Consider the following 21023-nt stretch of genomic DNA (forward strand, 5'->3'; position numbering starts at 1 on the left):
GCCACCCAGTGGTGTCAGCAAAGATAAGTGGTTATTACAATTAAAGGAAAAGTTCATATTTTAGCAAGTATGTCTAAAAACAATTTCAGCCAGAAAAAGTTCAGCCGAAGCTAAAATGAGCTTTCAGTCAAACAAGTGGGTGTTTTCCAAAGTTCAAGTCTTCTCTGCATGATACAACCTTTTTGTTGTTGTCTATCCTTGCGTCGCAGCTCAGTTTCTGTTGAAACACAAAAAGCAGTCCAACTGTGGAAGACACCAATTTCATCTGTCTAACTGAAGACTGCTGAAGCCTCTTATTATCTTTATCTGAATTTTTAAAAGACATTTTTGCACAGAGCAGTGAGGTTGGAAAGACACCTGACAGTTAGCAATAGTGGCTCGGACTGAACCACAAACCCAGAGTGTCGCTATTTGTCGACCTGGGAATGAAACTCAACAACTGTTTTTCTCCAGAATCGCTTACTCCACCTTTGGCCGTCTAATTATTTTAGCTGTGCTTGTACATACGGATGGGTAACTCCATTTATAGCAAAACATATTTATAAGTTCAATGTATGTTTTGTATGCAAAAATCTTAATTTGTAAAGTCACTTGTGACTAAAGCTGTTAAATAAATGCAGTGAAATTTTCCATCTAGTAAAGTACCTCCAATTTTCACAAAGTACTTGAGTAAAAGTACTTTGTTACATTCCATCTCTATCAAAAATGTCCAAGATCATCAAGCAGCATGTCCACTCATATTGGTCTTTTTTGTCCCTCTCACAGTCCCCAGCACAGACATGGTTGCAAAAACACCGGCAGTTTATGTGGAAACTCAGCTGGTGCCTGCTCAGGCCTGTGAGAGCTGACCAATCAGAGCAGACTAGGCTTTTCAGGAGGGGGGCCGAAAAGAGACAAAGGGTGAATAGAGGTGCTGCAGGAATGGAAAGTTTAAGATTATAAGATTATGCAATATTACATTTTTTAATATTAAAGCAATTCTAGTTGAAACCCAAAATAAAAATCAACAAAATATGGGACCTTTAGATAGTTTAGCTGCCTTTTATTTTTTCTTGGTCTACAGGTAAAACACTTTTAAATGAGGGACTCAAAACCAGCTGGGATTCACTTTATTCAGGTAAATATTACAGGTAGGATAAAAAAAAAATGGATGGATATGTTCATCTCGACAAATCATGAATGAATGTCCACCATCAGCAATCATGCATTAACTAATCAATAAAATTTGACTAAACAGACAAAATGCACTTTCTATCAACACATGTTGAGTCGGCCCAACCATCATTTTCTGTCATCAATTCAGATTTCACAATAGTACAGTGTTACAATTTAATTTGCATTGACATATGCAGGAAATATGCACCTTGTTTCTTGTCAGTTCAAAGTAAAGATGCCTCTAAACACACACTGATGTTTCACAGCAGGTATTTCAGATCAGACATGAGGCGATATCGTAGATAAAGGAAATACAGAAGGGGTCATCAATCATAGATACATCTCAGAACTACTTAGTCTGATACAATAGTAGATATTTACTTATTATTAAGATAATAATTAAAAAAAGATTTCATACATAATAATGCTGTTCTAAACTCAACGTTCTGCAGCGCTAGTAGCCTTATAGGGAGCAGTTAAATTTCAGTGTTTGATGCTAATTGTATTTCCAAAAGCCAAATTTCAAACACTTTTTTTTGTTATTACCAAAGTGATTAAAACTTGGACATGTGTTGCTAATTGAAAATTACTCCCAATCAAAGGACAACTAATGTCAGGTTAACACAAACAGTATTTAAACATTTTAAAAAGGGGTTTTATACTCAACACAAAACACTTCTACACCAAACTAAAACAACAATTCAAATAAAGATCACGACAACAGATCCAAGCTGCAAAACCAGCTATTAGCAAGGGCGGATTTAGCACACACTCAAAAATATAACTTTTCAGCTGCCGTACTTGTTAATAAACGCAAGAGATTTATTCACAGAGAAAAGTTCATTAAGTTTGATACGAGGGAACTATTAAAAATCATTGAAGAAGGACTCATACACAACCTACCTGCTCCTACTGAAACCTTACAAGCAGGACATCACAGATATTTAAAATGCGATGCCTAGGTCGATTATCAGGGTGACTTTATTGACCTAAGTTTAGTATTAGAGTTTCAAATATCCTTTAAAGACAACAGCAAGATTGGACCTAGCTATTTGATTGGTTAAAGATGGTATCCATCTGCCAACATTTGGCTCATAAAAGGCATTATACTGGATCATAAACACATTATAAGCACTGAGCAAGTGTAGCTTATTGTCACCAGAGCACCGATATACAAGAGTGCAAACAATTATGGGGCTGAGTTCTTTATGGGGTTTCTGTAAATGACGTCATGTCGCGCTGATGTAATTTTCTGATCTATACCTTATGATTATGTTGTAATAAATAAGATAATCCACGTTAATCACAGGCTTGTGATCTGTGTTTAGTGCATTAGAGCACATTGACATGCACTAAAAAACAGCGTTGGTGCCACATTGTAAAGAACCTCCTGGAGCTCGTTAACAATCTATCAGCCTTGTTTTTAACTTTTTGTATGTATTTACTTTAAAGAAAAGCATTTTAGTCCGGCCAGCTGTTGTTGGTTTTATAGAGATCATAATACTCTCATGAACACTTTTGATACAGATTATTTTTGGCTGAAATTACTGCATTGACTACTCTCTCAAATAATGACAGACATAAATAGCTTCACACTCCAAACAAAATGCTTTTTGAGATGGGTCCAGTCAGCAGGTTTGTAATATTTTCAGGCTCTCTGGGTACTTAATTATATTTGTTTTGGAGTATAAAAAAACCCAAACATTAACAATGACACCGCTCTCAGAAATGTCAGGTGTTTCTGGTAAAAACATGGGATGAAACATTTCTTATTTACTCAACAGATTGGTTAAGATATGTAATGGTAGTAGTGTAAAAACTGCATGTATCCATGAACGTAGTTTCCACACTCCTTTTTTAAGGGAAATGTTTTATAAACAGTTGAATCTATTTGCGTATTTGCTTTATCATTGCAGGAAACAAAGTAACCCTCACTGCTGTTCAACAAGTTGTTAAAAAATACAGTTCTGCTGCTGGATGACTAATCTGAGTGTACAAGTTAAAAAAAAAACACATTCCTGTACAATATGTATAAAGCAGACAGATAACCCTCAGCATGTTTTGCAAGCTAATGCCTTGTAAAGCCAAACAGAAGCTAAAATAAGAAAACAAGATATTGTCACTGTCCCTCAGTATCAGCGTTCCTAGCCATCTTTGTTTATACTGCTCAAATTCACACAAACTGGGACTCTGATTTATCTCAGTTTACAGTAGAGATATTTAAAGGCACATTCTGCAATATCTCCTATTGCATTGTTGACTTGACATGGACACACAGTGTCATGGATGCGAAGCACCTGAAACCAGGCTCAGCCAGTATTAACAATTTTCAGAGTTTCATTCTTGCAGTTCCAATGCAAACATGCAAAAATATGTCATGAAAGTAAGATGTCTGCATGCTGATCTCACCTTCTACAGGCAAGGAAAGGAATAGCTTCAGTAATTTGACAGTTACACCACCTGCAATTGCTGTCATTTTTATAGCCGTTTGATGATTTATAAGACCTTGTAGGATTTCAAAATGTCTAGCGACTCCTTGTGGTAGTATCACAAAACTAAAGCTACTGTTGCAAACCTCACAGATGGCAGCTTTTTTGGGCAAGACCAAGAGGCCATATCAAACAAAAATTAGCCATGAATACCTTAACCAAGTTCTGTCTTTCTTTGGCTTTGAATACTTGAACTATAAACTTGTTGTCACTTGATAACTTACATATCTGCTATTATTGCAGATGTTGAAATCTGCAGGTGCATTTATTGCGTGTAGGTGTTGAAAGTGCAACAGTTATTCCTTTTCTGTAGATAAGCAACATAGGGTACTTTTCATTATGCTAACATGTCTCCCTGCTTCCCTCTCTTGCCTTTCTTCCATGCATCCTAACTCCTGCCGATAAGAATATGAGAAATAGATCCATGGAAGACAAGCAAGTGAGGGAAGCGAGGAGAAACCCATGTTTCTCGCTCTAACCTGGTCCAGAAGCCTCCTTCCTCCTTGAGTTGAATTTAAGGGATTGCAAGATCCTCCGTGATGGCAGAGGGGAACAATTTCCCAGTCAAGGTAGGAAAGAGGACGCGAGGAAGCATGGGACGATGAAAATGTTAACATTTCCTATCAGATTATCCTGACCATTCTTGAAATGTCACTAAAACATACATAACTATTTTTATTGCATTACGGGGTGCCTCATCTCCTGTTATTTAGTTTGGAATCCATAGTACAACTTTTTTCCAGGGACATACAATGAGCAAGCTGGGCCTCCAGCATCAGTGACCTCCTCCTCGTGGCAATTCAAAATAAATCAGGAAATCTATATAACACTGTACGTTATCAAGTCAAACAGCTTTTTCAAGTCACTCAACTAAGAATATTCGCAATTATCCTGATAATGGAAGTTCAACATGATCAGTGTTCAGATCTGATTCTTATTTATCGTCTATAATGAAAAGCAACCATAGACATGTGCAGGTCCTAACTGGTGGTGCCATTACTTTCCTTCCCTGTAGGTGGTGATGAAGTAGACTGCTTCCCCTTGTGGAAAATCTGCAGGCTACTAAGTGTGAATGAGTGAATTTGTGAGTGAATTACAAACCAGCTCCAGAGCGTGCTTCGCATCTACAAAAAAAACAATGACACCTGAATCATTAATGGCTTTACCCATTTTCAGTCCTGTTCACTAGAAGACAGAATTTCAGTAGAAATGATGACATAATAAGGCCAAGTAGGAAATCTCGCTGACTGTGCCTTTAAATGTCTTGCAGGATGCAAAACATGGAAATGCTTCAACGTTTGTTACTTCTTCTCGTTCTTCAGTGTTTGTACAAAACTCCAAAGGTCCTTGACCACCTGAGGAAGGTGCAAAGAGGGGAGAGAGGGGTAACAACAGAAGAGAAGAAATGAATGATAAATCATACAAATGAAGTGCTATACAGCGTTACACACATGACTCACTCTTACTCCAACGTGCTTTTGTGCGTCTGGCCTGTGGGAACGCTGAGTTTAGATGGGGCTGTTGGGAAACGACGAGGGGTTGGGTGGGGGCAACAGTACATACCAGAGTATATGACTAGGTGCTCCAGGTCTGACAGATCTCAGCCTTGGCTGACGAAACCAAAGCACTTCCACAGATGTTTCTACACACTGGGATCAACAAGCTCTCCCCGACCCGACTCCACCCCCACTCTTTTCCCTGTCCAACTGGCCCTCGTGTCGCTCTAAAGAGCTTTCACCTGCTCTCAAAGCTGTACAGTTAGCATTTTATCACTATAATGCAATCACAAATGAATGTTCAAATAGCCCTTTTCAAGTGATCGCCTTCTTACAGATGCTTTGATACTTAAAAAACACAGCTTTCCTTTCTGACACAGTGCCTGAAGTGATTTAGTCTGTGGTGATAATCTAAAGGTTTTTGGGCGATTAATTCATGCTCTGCAAAATAATGTGCAGTGGCTGTCGTTTTTCTTCTCAAATGACAAGCAGCATTAGAAAAGATTTAAGTCCTGCATTTAGAAAAGCCCCTTGTTTTTGGGTTGGTCAAAGGCCTTGAATGTGAAAGAGATTGGTACCATCCACATACCACCAGTCCCTTCATTAGGGCTACAAAAGACACACAATCCAGTAAATCACTGAGAAAGAGTTTGCCTTGGCAGGTATACTCCCATTCCATCTCGAAAGAGCCCGCTGACACCAAATGAATATAATTCAAAGAGAACACGCTGTGCTGGAGAGACGTTTGAGGCATAATGGACAGTGTGAGGTATGAAGACAGCGTGAGGAACAATAATGCATTCCTGGGTATCTATCATGGCAAAAAGCTCTTACAGTGACTCCTAACACCCGGCAACTGGAATATTTCTAGAAAACAAATAACTCCATATGGCTACGTGTTTGAGAGACAAAATACACAGACTGCAAGAGCACAGAAGCAGGAACATGATATAAAGTGCACATGAGATGTCAGCGTTGAAAATGTAAAAAAAAAATCAAATTAAATACAAAAATACTCACGATCATATACACATTATATATGAAATGACTCATGATTACTTACTTTTTTGTCTGAGATTTTAAAAGAACTCTTCACGAAATTCTCAAACTTCTGCTCTGTCTTGGGTAGGGGTCTTCCCTGATGAAGAAGGCCATTAAATCATCAGCTTAACCGTGCGTCAGACATTCAATTAAGAGTGGTAATTTGCAACAAGGGGATGACAGCCTTACCTCCTTGGCCGCTGTTGACAATTTGCTCTTAATCTCATTCAGAGAGGGAGATTTAGACGGGCCGGCCTGGGGTTTGTCTTTTCCTGGGGCAGGTGTCTTAAAAAGATATATATCACTTAGATAAGAAACACTGATTGATATGTCAAATAGAGAGAGATTTACAATGGTGTAGATAAAAAAGATAACTTCATATTAGGCTGCAATATTTCTTCTTCTGCTCTGCACTTGCTTTTGAATTTCACACAAAAATTGCTAATTCTAACTTGTTGTCCATTTGCTGACCAACAGCTACAGCCAGTCTGGGCTGCAGCCCTATCGTGACCCATTTTGTCTGGGTCTGTGTTTACAGGCTTGGCATGTGCAACCAGCTGGAAGAAGATGAAAGCATCAGAAAGGACAACAAATTCTAGCCTAATTACACCATCTTTTTTATGTTTTACAAATACATCAGGTACAAATTATGCTTTAATTGTTTGCAAGCAGGAGAGGGCAAGCCCCGACTCTCCAATGAGCAATAGAGATTGTTTGTCAATGGTGTTTTTCCCTTGATGGTAAATCCCAAATGACTGAATCAATTTAAAAGAAAAAAGGTCAAAGTGCAACCAATGTTCTTGTGCTTGTTTCTCAATAAAAGTTATACTGACAAATCAAATTAATGACTTCAACAAGTGAAGATGACATCTATGGATAGTCAAGACTAAAACGATACCGTCACAAACAACCTTGATGCTTTTCCAGCACACAAAGAGTCCGACTGTGTTTGTGAAGATGAGAGCAGCATGAGCACGGAACCAGCGGACTCACAGGTGTGTCCAGACCTGGGCAGCTGAGGCCCCAAAGGGCCTAAATTAGTGTATGAATGTGACACAACAACAACCATATGCCGCGACTGCATGTTACACAAGCCACAGAGCTTGTCCCTACATGCAAAGCCAGTGTGGAATCCAGTGAAATTGCAGGGTTTCATTGATAGCCAGAGACGCATTTAAAAGAAGAGGGAAGGCATGAATAAAGCAGCTCTTTACCCCTGTGAGTCAAAGATAAGCGAACCCTCATGAGCAGATGGACAGCTGTCCTGTGATTGAATTTCGATCTGGTTGTAAACAGGTTTGGTCAGGTTTTCTACTTACTGGTCATGTTACTTAAACCAAAACATGTCGAAAGCAGAAACTGTTTATTTCTGCAGATTTAGGCTGCTATAAACACTGATTTGTCATAAATGACCTAATATCTTTGTAGGGCTGTCCTGAAAAACAATTTTGTCAGTGAGGATTACCCAAGAATATTCAAAGCTTGGATGGGGAACAACATAGGCTCTCATACTTTCCTGAAACTTGCGGTCATTATTTACTAGTCAGCCCAACATTGTGTTGAATGTGCAGTTTTATCAGCCTTGTAATCAGTAGCTTCAGTATGCCACATCATAGACATGTACACTACGTCTCAAACCACTGCACATGGTCTTGAGCTTGGGTAATCAAGATGTAGGAAAAAGTGCAGGTCACCATTTTGCATTTAGGAATGGATAAGTGGAATCAAAAAGCAGGTTTCTTAATTTCCCCAGTTCTTATACAATTGGAACGATTTGATTAAGTTCTGACCCGAATGGGGTTGTAAGTTTCACCATGTTCAACAGTCACCATGTGTCACTACTTGATACTTCAAAACCTTTAGCAACTCCAGGCTTTGAAAACAAGTGTAAGACTTGAAATGGTTAAAAACAGGTGGAATGATCTTGACAAAATAAATTCCCTCTCAGGTTTGAAAAATGCAATTATCTGTCCCTGTCCCCAAGAGATCAGCATTTAATTGCGCAGATCAAAAGGTATAAAATGAAGAAAACCTTGACACACACATACCTCACTACAGAAAAAAGAGCACATATGCTGCTGGCTCCCGGCCAGACAAATGCACTGCGTATTTATTATTTATGGGCAGCTCTCTACTTCCAAGGGACAGCTGTGGACCTGAAACAGCTGATAAACACACAAAGCCAGCAAGCTTTTTCATCTGGGCCAGACACTGATTACAGATACCAGAGACATGGAACTTAATCACAAGCACGCTATCATTTGATGCAATCTCTTGTCTTCAATCCAGTGCAAACACATGGTTGTGACACCTTTGCTCATCAGGTCTGTCTCGGGGTGGTAATTGTCATTTTGTCGGAATGAGAGCCTGGAGGCCCATGTCTGTGGAAAACGTCAGGTCACTGTGACTCAACTTGTATATGTAAGTAAAGGGGTTGGTCTTCTGGACATTTTTCATGCAAAACAAGTCCAATCAATAGAGTCATAGTTATAAGCAAACATCCTTACACTCACAGGAAAAGTAAATGAGTGCTAACAAGACAGGCACCTGCTCTAACACATGTCAATCAGTCGCTAAAACAATGACTCACACCCTTTTGGGATAAGCCTGAGCGGAGTGGTTAACAACTTTACGACTGTGACGTGTGCTCGAAGGCATCAACTTCTTCTCCAAACCCATCAATCAAAAGACACCAGCTGCAAGATAAAGTTACTTCAGATCAGCACAACTCGAGTTAGCTGGTTCTCATGTCGAGCCTGTTATGCAAGAAGGTGCAGCTACATGCTGGGCTGCGAGAGGCGAGAACTGCGGCACTGGCAACAGATCTGACAAGCCAATCTAATGACCAGTCACCTGCATTTAGTAAAGAAAAAACAGACATCCACGCCCGCTTCCTCGCTCCTCAGGGGCATCTGGAAGCGCAAGCTGCACCAGACATCAAACGCTGGTAATGAGAGCAATTGGGAGAAGGTGTGTCCAGGAAGTGAGGGGTGTGAAGAGGTTGTAGAGAGCGAACAGTTGTTGTGCACAAGTGGAGAGGGGATGGGGCCAGTTCAAGCTCCACGGGCCAGAAAGTTAAACTGGCGGGATGGTTTCAGCGGTTCAGCTGCCCGTCGGCTAATCCCCCAGAGCATTTCAAGAGCCACTGTGTTATGTCTGGACAACGGCCACTACAGAATTAGCTGCACTCTCCCACACACTAAGAACGCCGGCCCTGGGGGGAATCGCTTTCTCGCCTTAGGAATTCAGCAATCCTGCAACTCCGTGTTTAACATGATGAGAATTACACAGCTTTCTTTCAAGACGACAGACATGAGGTGACAATGTTCTTATGTGTTAGATGGTCTGCCTTTAACATAAGTCATGTCTTATCAAATCCAGTCAACATTCATTTTTATCACTGTAACAATTTGTAAAGAGAGTCACTTGCAGATTTGTATTCCCTCGTGTGTGTGTGTTACAGGGGGTGGGGGGGTGGGGTGGTGGGGTGGTGGGGTGGGGCAGTAATGGTGGCTGCAACACAAGAGGCCGAGGGGTCGTGGGTTTAAACCTTGCCCCAGGAAACCAGTTTAGAGGTCAGGTGTGTTTGCTTAGAGAGAGGCAGAGTTCAAGCTTTGGGTTTTGAGAGGCGGCCGTCCAAAACATTCCATCCAACAAATTAACTATCAGGTTGAGCTAAAGGCTTTTATCACATTCCATAGAGGTGGAACGAGAAGGTCTCTGTTTTCATTGTGCCATTTAAAGCAAATAATTACCACTGATCTACACACCTTGTGTCTTCTCAGGCTTCAGCAGAAAAAAATAAAATAAAAATAATATTGTGATTATTTTTACAGATATTATGATTCTGATATGATTCAAAATTTTTGCATCACGATTTCAATTTCACTCAAAAGACGTGAGTCTTTTTGTTGATGTGACATTTGTTGAAAATTCATTCGGATGCCCTTTTGTCGAACATTTCATCTTTATCAAAATATTGCTGCTTCTGCAATGTGGCTATTGCACTCAGCCATTTTAACAACATTTTTGATTAACTGTGCAGCCCTTACATAAATAATTTAACACAAAAAGATCAACTTGTTGGTCTGGTTTCTTTCCTTTTTTTTTTTAAATGCACTACATTATGTATTGCATTTTGCTTGCAGGCCTCATCAGGCTTTGCCATGTTTGTTGCAAAGAATGAGGTTTAACATTTGTTGCTCTCCACTAGTTTATTTAGAGGAGAGTTCATTTCTTTTCTGCATATATGACAACAAATCATATCAACTCATACTGTATCAAAGCTGTTTTCTAATAATGCAGCAGATAAACGCATACTTTTCTTCTTTAACAATTCAGTTTTCTTTATCCACCATTCTTTTGCATGGAGACATGATGTCTTCATTACGAATAGATTTGTGGACGTAAATGCAGTTTTTATCAGTCAAAGAAATAATATCCTGGCTGTCTAAACAAATCAAGGTAAATTATTTCCGAACAAATTAAAATAATGTAAACAAACAAAAGTAAGAGGCCCTGGGTAAGATGGGAATTTTGTGTGGAGGAGGGACCTTTGGCATTAGATGACCATAAGACCTTTTCTACAGTGTAATGGCTGTTAACTAAATTAACTAAGGATGCACTGATGTGAAAGTCTGTTCAAAATAACAATTTGGTAGCTTTTTTTTGTTATTTATTCTGCCTTTGCTACCAGGGATAAATAAGAAATCATCATTTGAAAAAATAACTAAACTGCTTTAAAGCCACTCTCCTTGTTATACTACATTTGAAATGGCACATATTAGATCATAGAAATGTATAAAACAACCTTGAATATAATCGTCTTTCACACAGGCTGCCAGCAGTCAACAAGATAAAGTCGGTGCGTCCCTTCTGTTAATTGATAAACTAGAACCACAAGAAAATAAAGCTTGAGAGCAGGTGATAAAGCCTTTCCTACTTTCATCTGTGGTTTGACAGCTGATCCTGATGGTTTTCCTGCAGGGCCGTTTTGTTTCACTGGAGTCTTGTTGGGTTTCTTTCCTGAAGACTCGAGGCTCTGAGAAAGAAACACAACCAAAATTCATAAATAAGACATCCCTTTACTAAACACTAGGTTTTCAGTAAGAAAGTAAAAACGATAAGAAGAACAAGAACACTATGTATTACCATCATTCTTTATATTAAAAGCTCATAAACTGTATGAATTGAATTGATCATAAATCACATTTGATCACAGTATAAAAACACAAAGGTAGGATGACAGCAGGGGTCAGCATACTGGAGCTACAAACAGCTAAAAATGTTGTCAAGGCTTCATGAAAAACTTTGAAGAAACTGAACGACAACTGCAAACACTGCTACGAAGGTCTAAAAATCACACTATATTCTGTATATAAATGAACCTTTTTCTTGTCAGCTAGTTCTGAACTCTTAATAGTTGTTCCTTTTTTACCAGTGCATGACGTGTACACTGGTTGAGGCTCTAGCAGTTGTGTTGTTTTGAAAACTCCCATATCAAAGCGCTAATTGCCGAGCCTCTTTAATAGCTGACAAATTATAATTGGCATGAACCATAATGTGAACCACATTTTGTGTAAGTGCTTGCAATTGTGGTTAATTTTCTTCAGAGTCTTTGGTCATGAGGTGTTCATGTTGTTTGCTCCCCCCCCCCATAAGGTCATAATAATATCAATGTTGCATGTGTAGACTCTGTTTAAAAGCATTTTAACCCATGAAGACAAAAACTGTACAACAACAACAACAACAAGGACAACAGTATATGTCATTTTAAAAGCGAAAGGCACAGTGGCAGTCCTAATGTTAAATATTATTAATTAATTATGGTTATGTATCTCAGCAAAAAGGCTTCTCCGTCTACTAAAAACATAACTGCAACCAAATCAGGGATGACATGCAACCAAAACTGAAATTATCTCCACGCAGCCGCGCTACATGAAATTACAGAGGAAGCACCAGACATACTTGGTAATTTGTCACTGATCAGATACTTAGTACCCCAATAACCTGTCATTGTTCTTCTCCGCACTGGAGGCCTTCCCGTCAGGTTTCCATTGCTCTCAGTCACCTGTGTAATTACCTTGTAATAGCTGAGGCAAGTACCTGCATTTCCTGAGCACCAACCCTTTCCTCGCAATCACTGGTATTCACTTTGGAATGGACGAGAAGTGTAATTGCCTGTGTTGACATAACTGCAACAAGGCAATTACACATGTTATTCCCTAGAGCAATGCCTGGTAATACAAAATGTTGTAAGACTGTTCCAGTGTGGTTGCAAAGGTTTTTTTTCCTAACAGAGGGATACTGATACACAACCAACAGATTCAAGTAGAGAATGTGTGCTTTCTTCAAACCTTTCATAGATGCACCTGAGTGGATGTGATTGGTATTTTAAACTCAGGATAACTACATGAGATGTTATCGTTTCCCTGGGTTCTTGCCTCTCTCCTTGTCCAATGATTTGAATCACTTTACTTCGAACACAAAGTGAAGTACAACAACTAAAGTCTAGAAAGTGTGGACTATTTTTTTTGAATAAGACAAGATAAGAACACAGTTCTCGTGTTGTACATCTGATGTTTGGAAGGAAATGTTAAAGCAGCTACAAGGAACTTTTACTTAATTTTAATTCTGGCAGCCCCTGCGGACAAAAGTGGTATAAGAACCACCGCCTAGTGTCTAAAGAGCTTGATAAAGTAATTTGTCCAATCATAATAGCCATATAATCACTCTGTTCATTGTGATTTGTACAATTTGCCTATAAAAGAGATTGTGGACACCTTGAAGCCCAGTCTCTAAAATCTTCAGATGGTCCACCCATACTGTAGACAATGTGTAACAGTCTCAAGGCTTGTGTTGGAGATGTTCGTGCTGCAAACTCCAAGTTCTTGGATCATCGGAAAGTTCTACCTCACGAGAAGCGACATTTTTGGAGGCAAGTAGTGGAGCCCTGCAGCCCAAAATTGGTAAAGTCCCAGAGCTCCAAAGGACACCCTTACTTGTGTTTGTCTGAAAGACATTTCCTTTTCTTGACATTGGCTTCTTTTTTGGCAGTTTTTAGCTGAACAAAGGAAATAAATAAAATTCAACTCAGCTATTTCCTTTTCTTAACATTGGTTGTATTTTATTGTAAATACCAACATTAGCAATGCCATGATGCTCTGGTGCCAAAATGATAATAGTTGTCTCAAATAATGATGTCAGATTTACATGCCATGGCAATGCTATTTAATTGCTATTCAAAGACCTAAATGTAAGTTCAAATGTCAGCCACAGTCCTCACGCGTTCACTCTTAAGAAAAACATCATAATTATGCGACCAAAAAAACAAACTTTCAGCTGACTGCAATTGCACCTATAATCTACAATTCTATTAGAGCTACAGTTAAAGTTTGTTGATACCATTACAAGCAAGCTTGTAATCAGTTTCAGTACAAATACCTCTTACACACTCAATCAATACTTAATAATGTTGTTCAATACAAGCAGAGATACCAGAACTCTAAATTTAGTGATGTTTCCAAACTTCCTGTTTAGATCAAATATATCCGATCAAAGAATGAGTAAAGTATACTAAGTGAACTAATCTGTATCTGATCAAGCATTTGATGCCAGCTTCTCATACCCACAACTATGGACACCGTTTTAGTTGGTACTTACAACAGAAATGAGGTTTGATAACACAAAAAAAGGTTAAAAAAAAATGATAAACATATTGCAGAACAGGGAGCCAAAAAAAAAAAAAAATTGCTCCCAGCCCTACTTGCTTAAGTTTTGTGGTATCATTGTTAAAGAATGAGACAGGATAGGCATGGAGTTAAAGAGTAGGATGGTGAAGAAAGGGATTAAGGTCATGGAGGGGAGGGGTGTGGGGTGCAGGAGTTGGAGGAATTGGAGGAGAAGACAACAGAATAAATCAACAGGTGACAGAAATGCTCAGCTGTCATCTGACCCTGAGGCAGGGATCGGCGCTCACGTCGCAGGTATGCGCATCTGCCCTGCTTTGATCTTTTGCTTGGCACAGTTTGCACTGGAATAGCGTGTTTTAAAAAAAAAAGGGGGGGGAGAGAAATCACAAACAGACACCGACGTAAAAATGAGGTAGATACACACATGCACCCACACACTTGCAAATGATTGTGGTAACACGCAAAACAAGTGTTCAAAGGCAAAGGCCAGGTGCAAAGCTGAAATGGCATGAGAGACGATAAAAAGGAGCAATCATATTAACAGTGGGATGACAGAGGGACAAAGATATGCAGGGTTACAGAAAAATGGGGGAAGATGTTTCCCATAACTGGTGCGTGTGTGTGTGTGTGTGTGTGTGTGTGTGTGTGTGTGTGTGTGTGTGTGTGTGTGTGTGTGTGTGTGTGTGTGCGTGCGTGTGCGCTTCTCTGCATATGTACCGTTAATGTTTGCAGACTGTATGCATTTTTGCAAGTAGGCATCTGTACTGTACATTTAAGTGTACATGTCTAAAATGTATATATATTTTTGAGTGTGCGTGCATGTCTGTGTGTGAGTGTGCGTGCATGTCTGTGTGTGTGTGTGTGTGTACAGGATTACACAGTGCCGTCTTGTTGGTGAGACAGTGAGAATTCAAGCAGATTACAGAGGAGAAATCCAATCATTACGCCACACAGACCCTGTGTTTTACTCGTGGAAAACAGGTGGGTACATGAGCGAACAGGATGAAAAAGTTCCATGTTTTCTCTCATACAAAAAGGTGGACGGTCAGTGAGTACAGGACTGGGAAGGGCCTGCTGGAATGAAATGCTACTATAGGATACAGTCTGTGGGGCTTTGATTGATGTGATAGAAAGAAAAAGGTAGCAGGCAGACAGCAGCAACACAGATAAATTCCTTTAACACAAAAAAACTGAGGGCAAGCTCTGGGCTACCCTGACACCTGGTGGACAACAGGGGACTGGAAACACTCCAAATAAATGTAATCTATGGTATAAATTAAAGTTTAGTGGCCTACAAGGACATTTAGGTGGGTTTGAACATTGAAAGAAGTGAATCAACAAACACAGCAAGATCTCTCACTCAATAATATTGAAGGTAAGATTAAACAAAAACATGAATCTTGATGGACAAAAAACTAATCTCATTCCAGCCAGACTCTATTTAAACACAATCCAATACTATTAATGTTTGAATTAATAAATTATGTGGTGTTCATAACCCAAAAGAACAGACTAAGTAGTAAATGAAATGGAGCATCAGTATCTCTAAAAAGCTTTCAAAACATGTACTGATCAAATGCAAACAATCATCCTTTTACACCCAGAAACATTTCATGTTTGACTGCTGAACGGACAGAAATGGATCAATCTACCCTAATGAACCAAACACAGTCAACAATCCAGAACATGGATAAATGTTGGTTTGTTGTATTTTTACAATAAATTCCAATTTAATGTGATGGCGATCACACTGGCTCATGTAAGTTATAAATCAGAGATATTGCAGGTGCTTTATAATAGGTGATGTTTGCTTCTAAGGACACCCAGTATATTTCTATGTGTGAGGTACTGGACAATATTGTATATTCTGCAGTAAAATTATGTGTTTACCTACCTCATTATTCCACATCAAGTATTTGTATTCACTGAAGCCCAACTGATTTTTTTTTTTACTCTTTTTCTTCAGCAGGGATTTTCAAAGTCTGACCCTGGGCTCCCCTCTAAACAAAATCGAGACATCTGCACCTCCCATACATGACTTTATCTCTCTGATTTCTACCTGTATTTATGGATACAAATAATGATATCCTTGGAAAGTAATGCTGAACCTAAAAATATGTTGTATCATGTCTGTGTCTATACTATTACTACTATACTGTCAAAATTTTTGTAAGAATAGTTTTAAAAAGGAACAGAAAGACCAGACTTACTTTTTTGAGCTCTTTTCCAACATTCTTCTGAGGCTTCACATCATTATCATCACTGTCGTCATCTTCATCATCGCTACAAAAAGGAGGACGAGGAAAAAATGCCAGTTCAGTTAAAATGCATTGTGACAATTGTCTCTATACAAATGCTAGAAAGAAATTTGATAATAAAATGAGTAGTTATATTATTTGTACACTTGACTGAAATTTTAGGCAGATAAATGTGGTGTTTTTTTGAGGCAGGCACAGTGACTGAAAAGGTGAAAATAAAGAAACTTACTCATCATCGTCCTCGTCGCTGTCGTCTTCATCATCGTCAGAATCCATCTTTAGTTTTTTCTATAAGGAAAACAAATTATCATACTTTTAAAGAGGGCCTGAATGGTATTATTGTGGGATGACTAAATAACAGTATACCGTCTTTTCAAAAAATCTTACTGAATCATCAGAGGTTTAAATGCTTTCTCTAGGTCTAGGTGCTGTATTGTAGGCAACTGGACTTGTTTCAGTTTCATCAACACGTTGCTTTCTTTAGGATAATTTTCCTTCAGAGTTGAAGGCAGTTCTGAGGCTAAGTGAATTCAAGGAACACAATGAGGTAGCTACCAATGCAGGCTTCTTCCCCGACATCAGGCTTGCAGGTCGCTTCACCGGTGACGTGTTGTTCTCCTCTTCTTCATCCTCTGAATCCTTCACACCTTCAAAGCAAACACTGGTTACTAGAACTGCACATAGCATTGGTTGATTTTATATTTTTCTCAGTATAGCTAACCTTCATACTACTGGACTAATCAGCCTAACCGGACATTTATGCCTGTATGCCCAAAGACTTCTTGTGGTTGAGGTGTTTTACAATTTTTGAAAAACCCATTTTATACCAACACTGACTGCTGACTCCTCACTAATCTGAACCGGCCAGTAGGAGCCACAAGTGAGCAGCAACTGCTTTAATTTGCTCCCCAGATAATATGACAGAGGTGTGAATTCTACTTAGTGCACTCTTCTAGTTACTCACTGTAGCAATTTTAGAAACAACGTCATTGTAATTATTACTGTATGCATTTAGTCATAGTAAAAAGAGTAGCTGTTTTTATACATTATTAACTTGTCCTTTACCATTAAAAAAACAGTAAAGAAGCAATTCTTAACGAAATTAAGTTCATTTCAAAATAAAAGTCTGAAGAAAATGGGTTTGTATAATAAGGCTCCCTTAACTTCACTGTAAAGTTGTCAGTGGAGAACATAAGTACTGAGTTTATATGATGTGGTGAACTGAACATGACTAGTATGTTAAAAAAGTATGTCTGTAATTTGAAGAGAAGAAAGAGAAGAAGCACTAGCAGCTGTTTCCTTAATACTCACTGACAAAATGCTGCCCGCTGATGTGAACTGGTCCAGAGCCGGACTGGAGACGGAAGGTAACAGGAGGTGTGATCTCAAATCCACCTAAACTCATCTGGACAAGAAAAAGATGACAATTACAATGATAAAATTAACAATTGAATAATAATTAATAATAAGGACATTATATTTGTATTTACATTCTTCACTACTGGTTTCTGTATGCTCCATGGTATGAATAAGCCAATATAAAAAGAGGCTGACAGCCACATAACTTTTACTAATATTAGTTAAAAAATAAAAGGTAATTACTAACTAGACATTATAGACCTATTATAATAATAATTATAATACCTATTGCCTGATAGACATTCCCTTTTCATTATTTTTACAGCATTAAGTAGCTCCTTAAATACTTCACAAAATGCTGTCAGTTTTGATGTTCACTCACTGAAGGCAGGACAGATGGCTTCAGGGCAACCAGTGGCACTTTGGATTTTTTCCCATCATACGTGAGACCTTCGACTTCCACCATGTGAAACTTATCCTCAGCCTCGGCTCCCAGACACACCTGGAAAAGCAGCACAGCTGACTTTATACAACAATACCTCCATGTCTCAGCATCATCAGGTTAATGTTGTCTGACTCGATGGATCACAAAAGTGCAGGTTTCAACTGACAAACCTTCTTCTTGTTTTTCCAATAAGATTTTGTAGAAAGAGTTTGGCCTCCAGGTTAATATTTCTGTCACATACCTGGTAACTGACTACTACAGTTAATCTGATTAATGAGTGTTACAACAATGAATTAATGAGTTACTGTAAGTATCTGATGTCATGTTTTTAATGAAAGTACCATTGCTTTTCGAGGTACAACTGTTAAAGTTAAGCAACGACATGATCAGTCAAGATCAGTCTCAAATTTTGGGATTCACAAGTTTCTTGCATTTTTTGTTTCACATTGCAGCAGTCCCATTGTTTAAGACTTGCTATCTTTTTTGTTTTGAGCTGATTCTCCAAAATCCCTCTGGACTAATTGCAGGTGATTCAGATCACCTGTGTGCAGGTGGGCGACTGACTCCTGATTGAGGAGTGGAAGCAGCTTGGGGCATTTCCCTCCCAGCCAATCAGGGTGTGACGACGCCCTCTTTGTGAAGGCTTAAAAGAGGTGGTGAATGGCACCAGGTGGCCCTCACACTCATTCTGGATCTGTCCCTCGTCCCCTTAGATTACCAGCCAGAAACTCTGGTCTGTTGAGGCCCTGTTGTGTTTTCTTGGCTGCTTCACGTCATTCTAGTGAGGAAACTGCGTTTATTCTTGAACCCCTTGAAACCCAAAACCTTATATACACCTTCAGTCTGACATGTTACTTCACTGGGGCTTGTAGGAGCACCTTTCAGTTTGATTATCCCTGAAGAGGCATTTGTTTGTTTGTTTTATTGTCCAAGTAGCTGACATTGGGCGTCCCCTCTAGATTTACATGTTATAATGTAGGTTGGACTGCCTGGAAGCATTTTACTGCCAGTACTGCCACAACGTTATTAAGCACCATTCTTAGTTTAATAAGGCAAATAAAAACATACACAGAGAGAGAAAGCGATCAAAAGAAACAAAACTAACTACTATTGGCTGACATCAAATCAGACGGCCATTAACTCTGTGTCCAACGTATTGAACCGTTCAATAAACATTTTTTTAATGGGCTTTTCTACACTTTAGGCATCCATGAAAAATGTTCTTTTCTACTTGGGAAGGAAAAGAAAACTAAAGACTAGCAGCCCAGCTTGTTACCTGCTTCCACAAAGTAAAAGACAGACACTGAGTAACTTGTAAACACACAGTTTACCTGTTTTTAATGTATAAAATACAAGTAATGCATGAAATAAACACACATGACCTGTGTTTGGAACTTACAACCAGATTGGGTGAAAAAAGAGCATATTAAATGAACAGACACTGGATATTTAATCATCTTCTTTAAGGTTCAGTGTTGATAGATCTTCTCTCATACAGCAGATATTTCTTGTTCTTGTTTCTGGGACAGACAAAACAGGGCTAACTACAAATGTTTGCCCCAGTTGTGACCTCATCACAACCCTTTATTAACCCTTCTGATCTTTCCATTTGAAGCTTGTGTTTCAGCTGCATTATTCACGTGGAATATTTATTCTGCGTCAGATGGAAAGTGTCCTTACTGCTTTGAGTGACAGCTGTTGCTCCGTATCATCGTCGTCTACGTCAACTTTGAACTCCCGTTTGTCCGATTTGAGGGTACAACCTAGTAGAGAAAACGATACGTGCAAAGTGTAACAAACCTCATGTCTGCACTCATCTTGAACAACACACACAGACGTATGGGCGTGTTGGAGATGCGGGGTTAGTCACTGCTACAGCTATGCATCTCCATGCCTCGCTCGGCTAGCTAACAAAAGAGCTGAATTGGCGCGAGTGGGGGCAGGCACGTTCGCCAGCGATTTAAGCTAACTTCCTCCATCTTAAAATGATAAGTGGCTATTGGTGCGTGATAACATGGCGACAAAACTGATTGTGCGACAGAAAAATATTAGGCTTTGTCGGAATAAGCGAGCTCACCAAACAAGTACATTTGTGGTCTGCTCACATCTGAGGTATCGTCCTCCATCTTTGCTGTGGGTGGTTACACTTCCGTAAACTCGCGTGACGGACACATCGCCGCGCCAATGGTGAAGCAGAACGTGCGGACGTTGAAAAACACTCGAGCCAATAGAATTTCAGAATGGGCGGGACAAAAGAAACTGCACGTTCTGCTGGCTCAACACTAGATGGCGCTGCTGTAACACAGATTGACGTCATCCTTTGGGTAAATAACAATATGTCAACAAGTATATGAACAATTAAAAAAGACTATAATAATCACAATGTGAAGGTTTGACAATTTGCCACATATTTCAACAAAGGCGTACTATTAGAGGCTCATTAGATACATACATATATAGATCCATACACGAGTAAATAATATATAATAACATAGTTTGTGACAATCTAAAGGTCTACTACAAGGTACATTTAAAGAATACGTTAGAAGGAATAGCACAAGGCTCATCAAGACTGACAACAAGATGGCAGAAAAGAAGGTGGATAATTTCCACTTGTTTGATTGTCAAGTTGTTTGTATCCTCGTAATACACAGTGGCTTCCTCAACTAAGCACTACAGCTTTTATTTTAAGATTGGGATATTCTCCCTCATGTCCATCGCTTAATGTGCTGTTTGGACTAAATAAAAGAGGCCTTTGGCCAGTGATATTAAAAGTCCAGCCCAGGGGGCAGTTGCAGTTTCTTTGAAGAGTCTTCTGCGGTTGTTAAAAATATTGATAATAAAATGGAGAGCCATTTGAGTCTTAGAAGTATTACACATAAGAGAAATGAACTGCCTGTGAAACTTTCCGAACTGCACACAAAATAATTTTAATCAATGGCGCTGTTTATTTTAGTGAAAAAGTTAAATACAATATTTATTTAATCGCATAAACACATTTTTGGTTTGTTGATTTGAATTACAACCATATAATATCTTTTTTTTAAAGAGATGATTATCTTCTCTATATTTTTATCTCCTTCACTATA

The 21023-nt window shown here is 39.0% G+C and overlaps 1 protein-coding gene across 1 annotated transcript; it reads right to left on the reverse strand.

Moving 5' to 3' along the window:
- Nucleotides 1-1092: 1092 nt before the first annotated feature.
- npm1b (nucleophosmin 1b) lies at nt 1093-20094 on the reverse strand. The gene is made up of 11 exons (XM_073487152.1): nt 20012-20094; nt 19615-19697; nt 17872-17991; nt 17442-17535; nt 16686-16777; nt 16360-16418; nt 16083-16155; nt 11124-11222; nt 6371-6466; nt 6204-6278; nt 1093-4999 (listed from the first exon to the last, which is right to left on the reverse strand). The coding sequence occupies exons 1-11, from the start codon at nt 20058-20060 to the stop codon at nt 4946-4948; spliced, it is 894 nt and encodes a 297-aa protein (XP_073343253.1). The 5' UTR covers nt 20061-20094; the 3' UTR covers nt 1093-4945.
- Nucleotides 20095-21023: the final 929 nt, after the last annotated feature.

The sequence above is a fragment of the Pagrus major genome, chromosome 18 (assembly GCF_040436345.1).
Source record: "Pagrus major chromosome 18, Pma_NU_1.0".
NCBI lineage: Eukaryota > Metazoa > Chordata > Actinopteri > Spariformes > Sparidae > Pagrus > Pagrus major.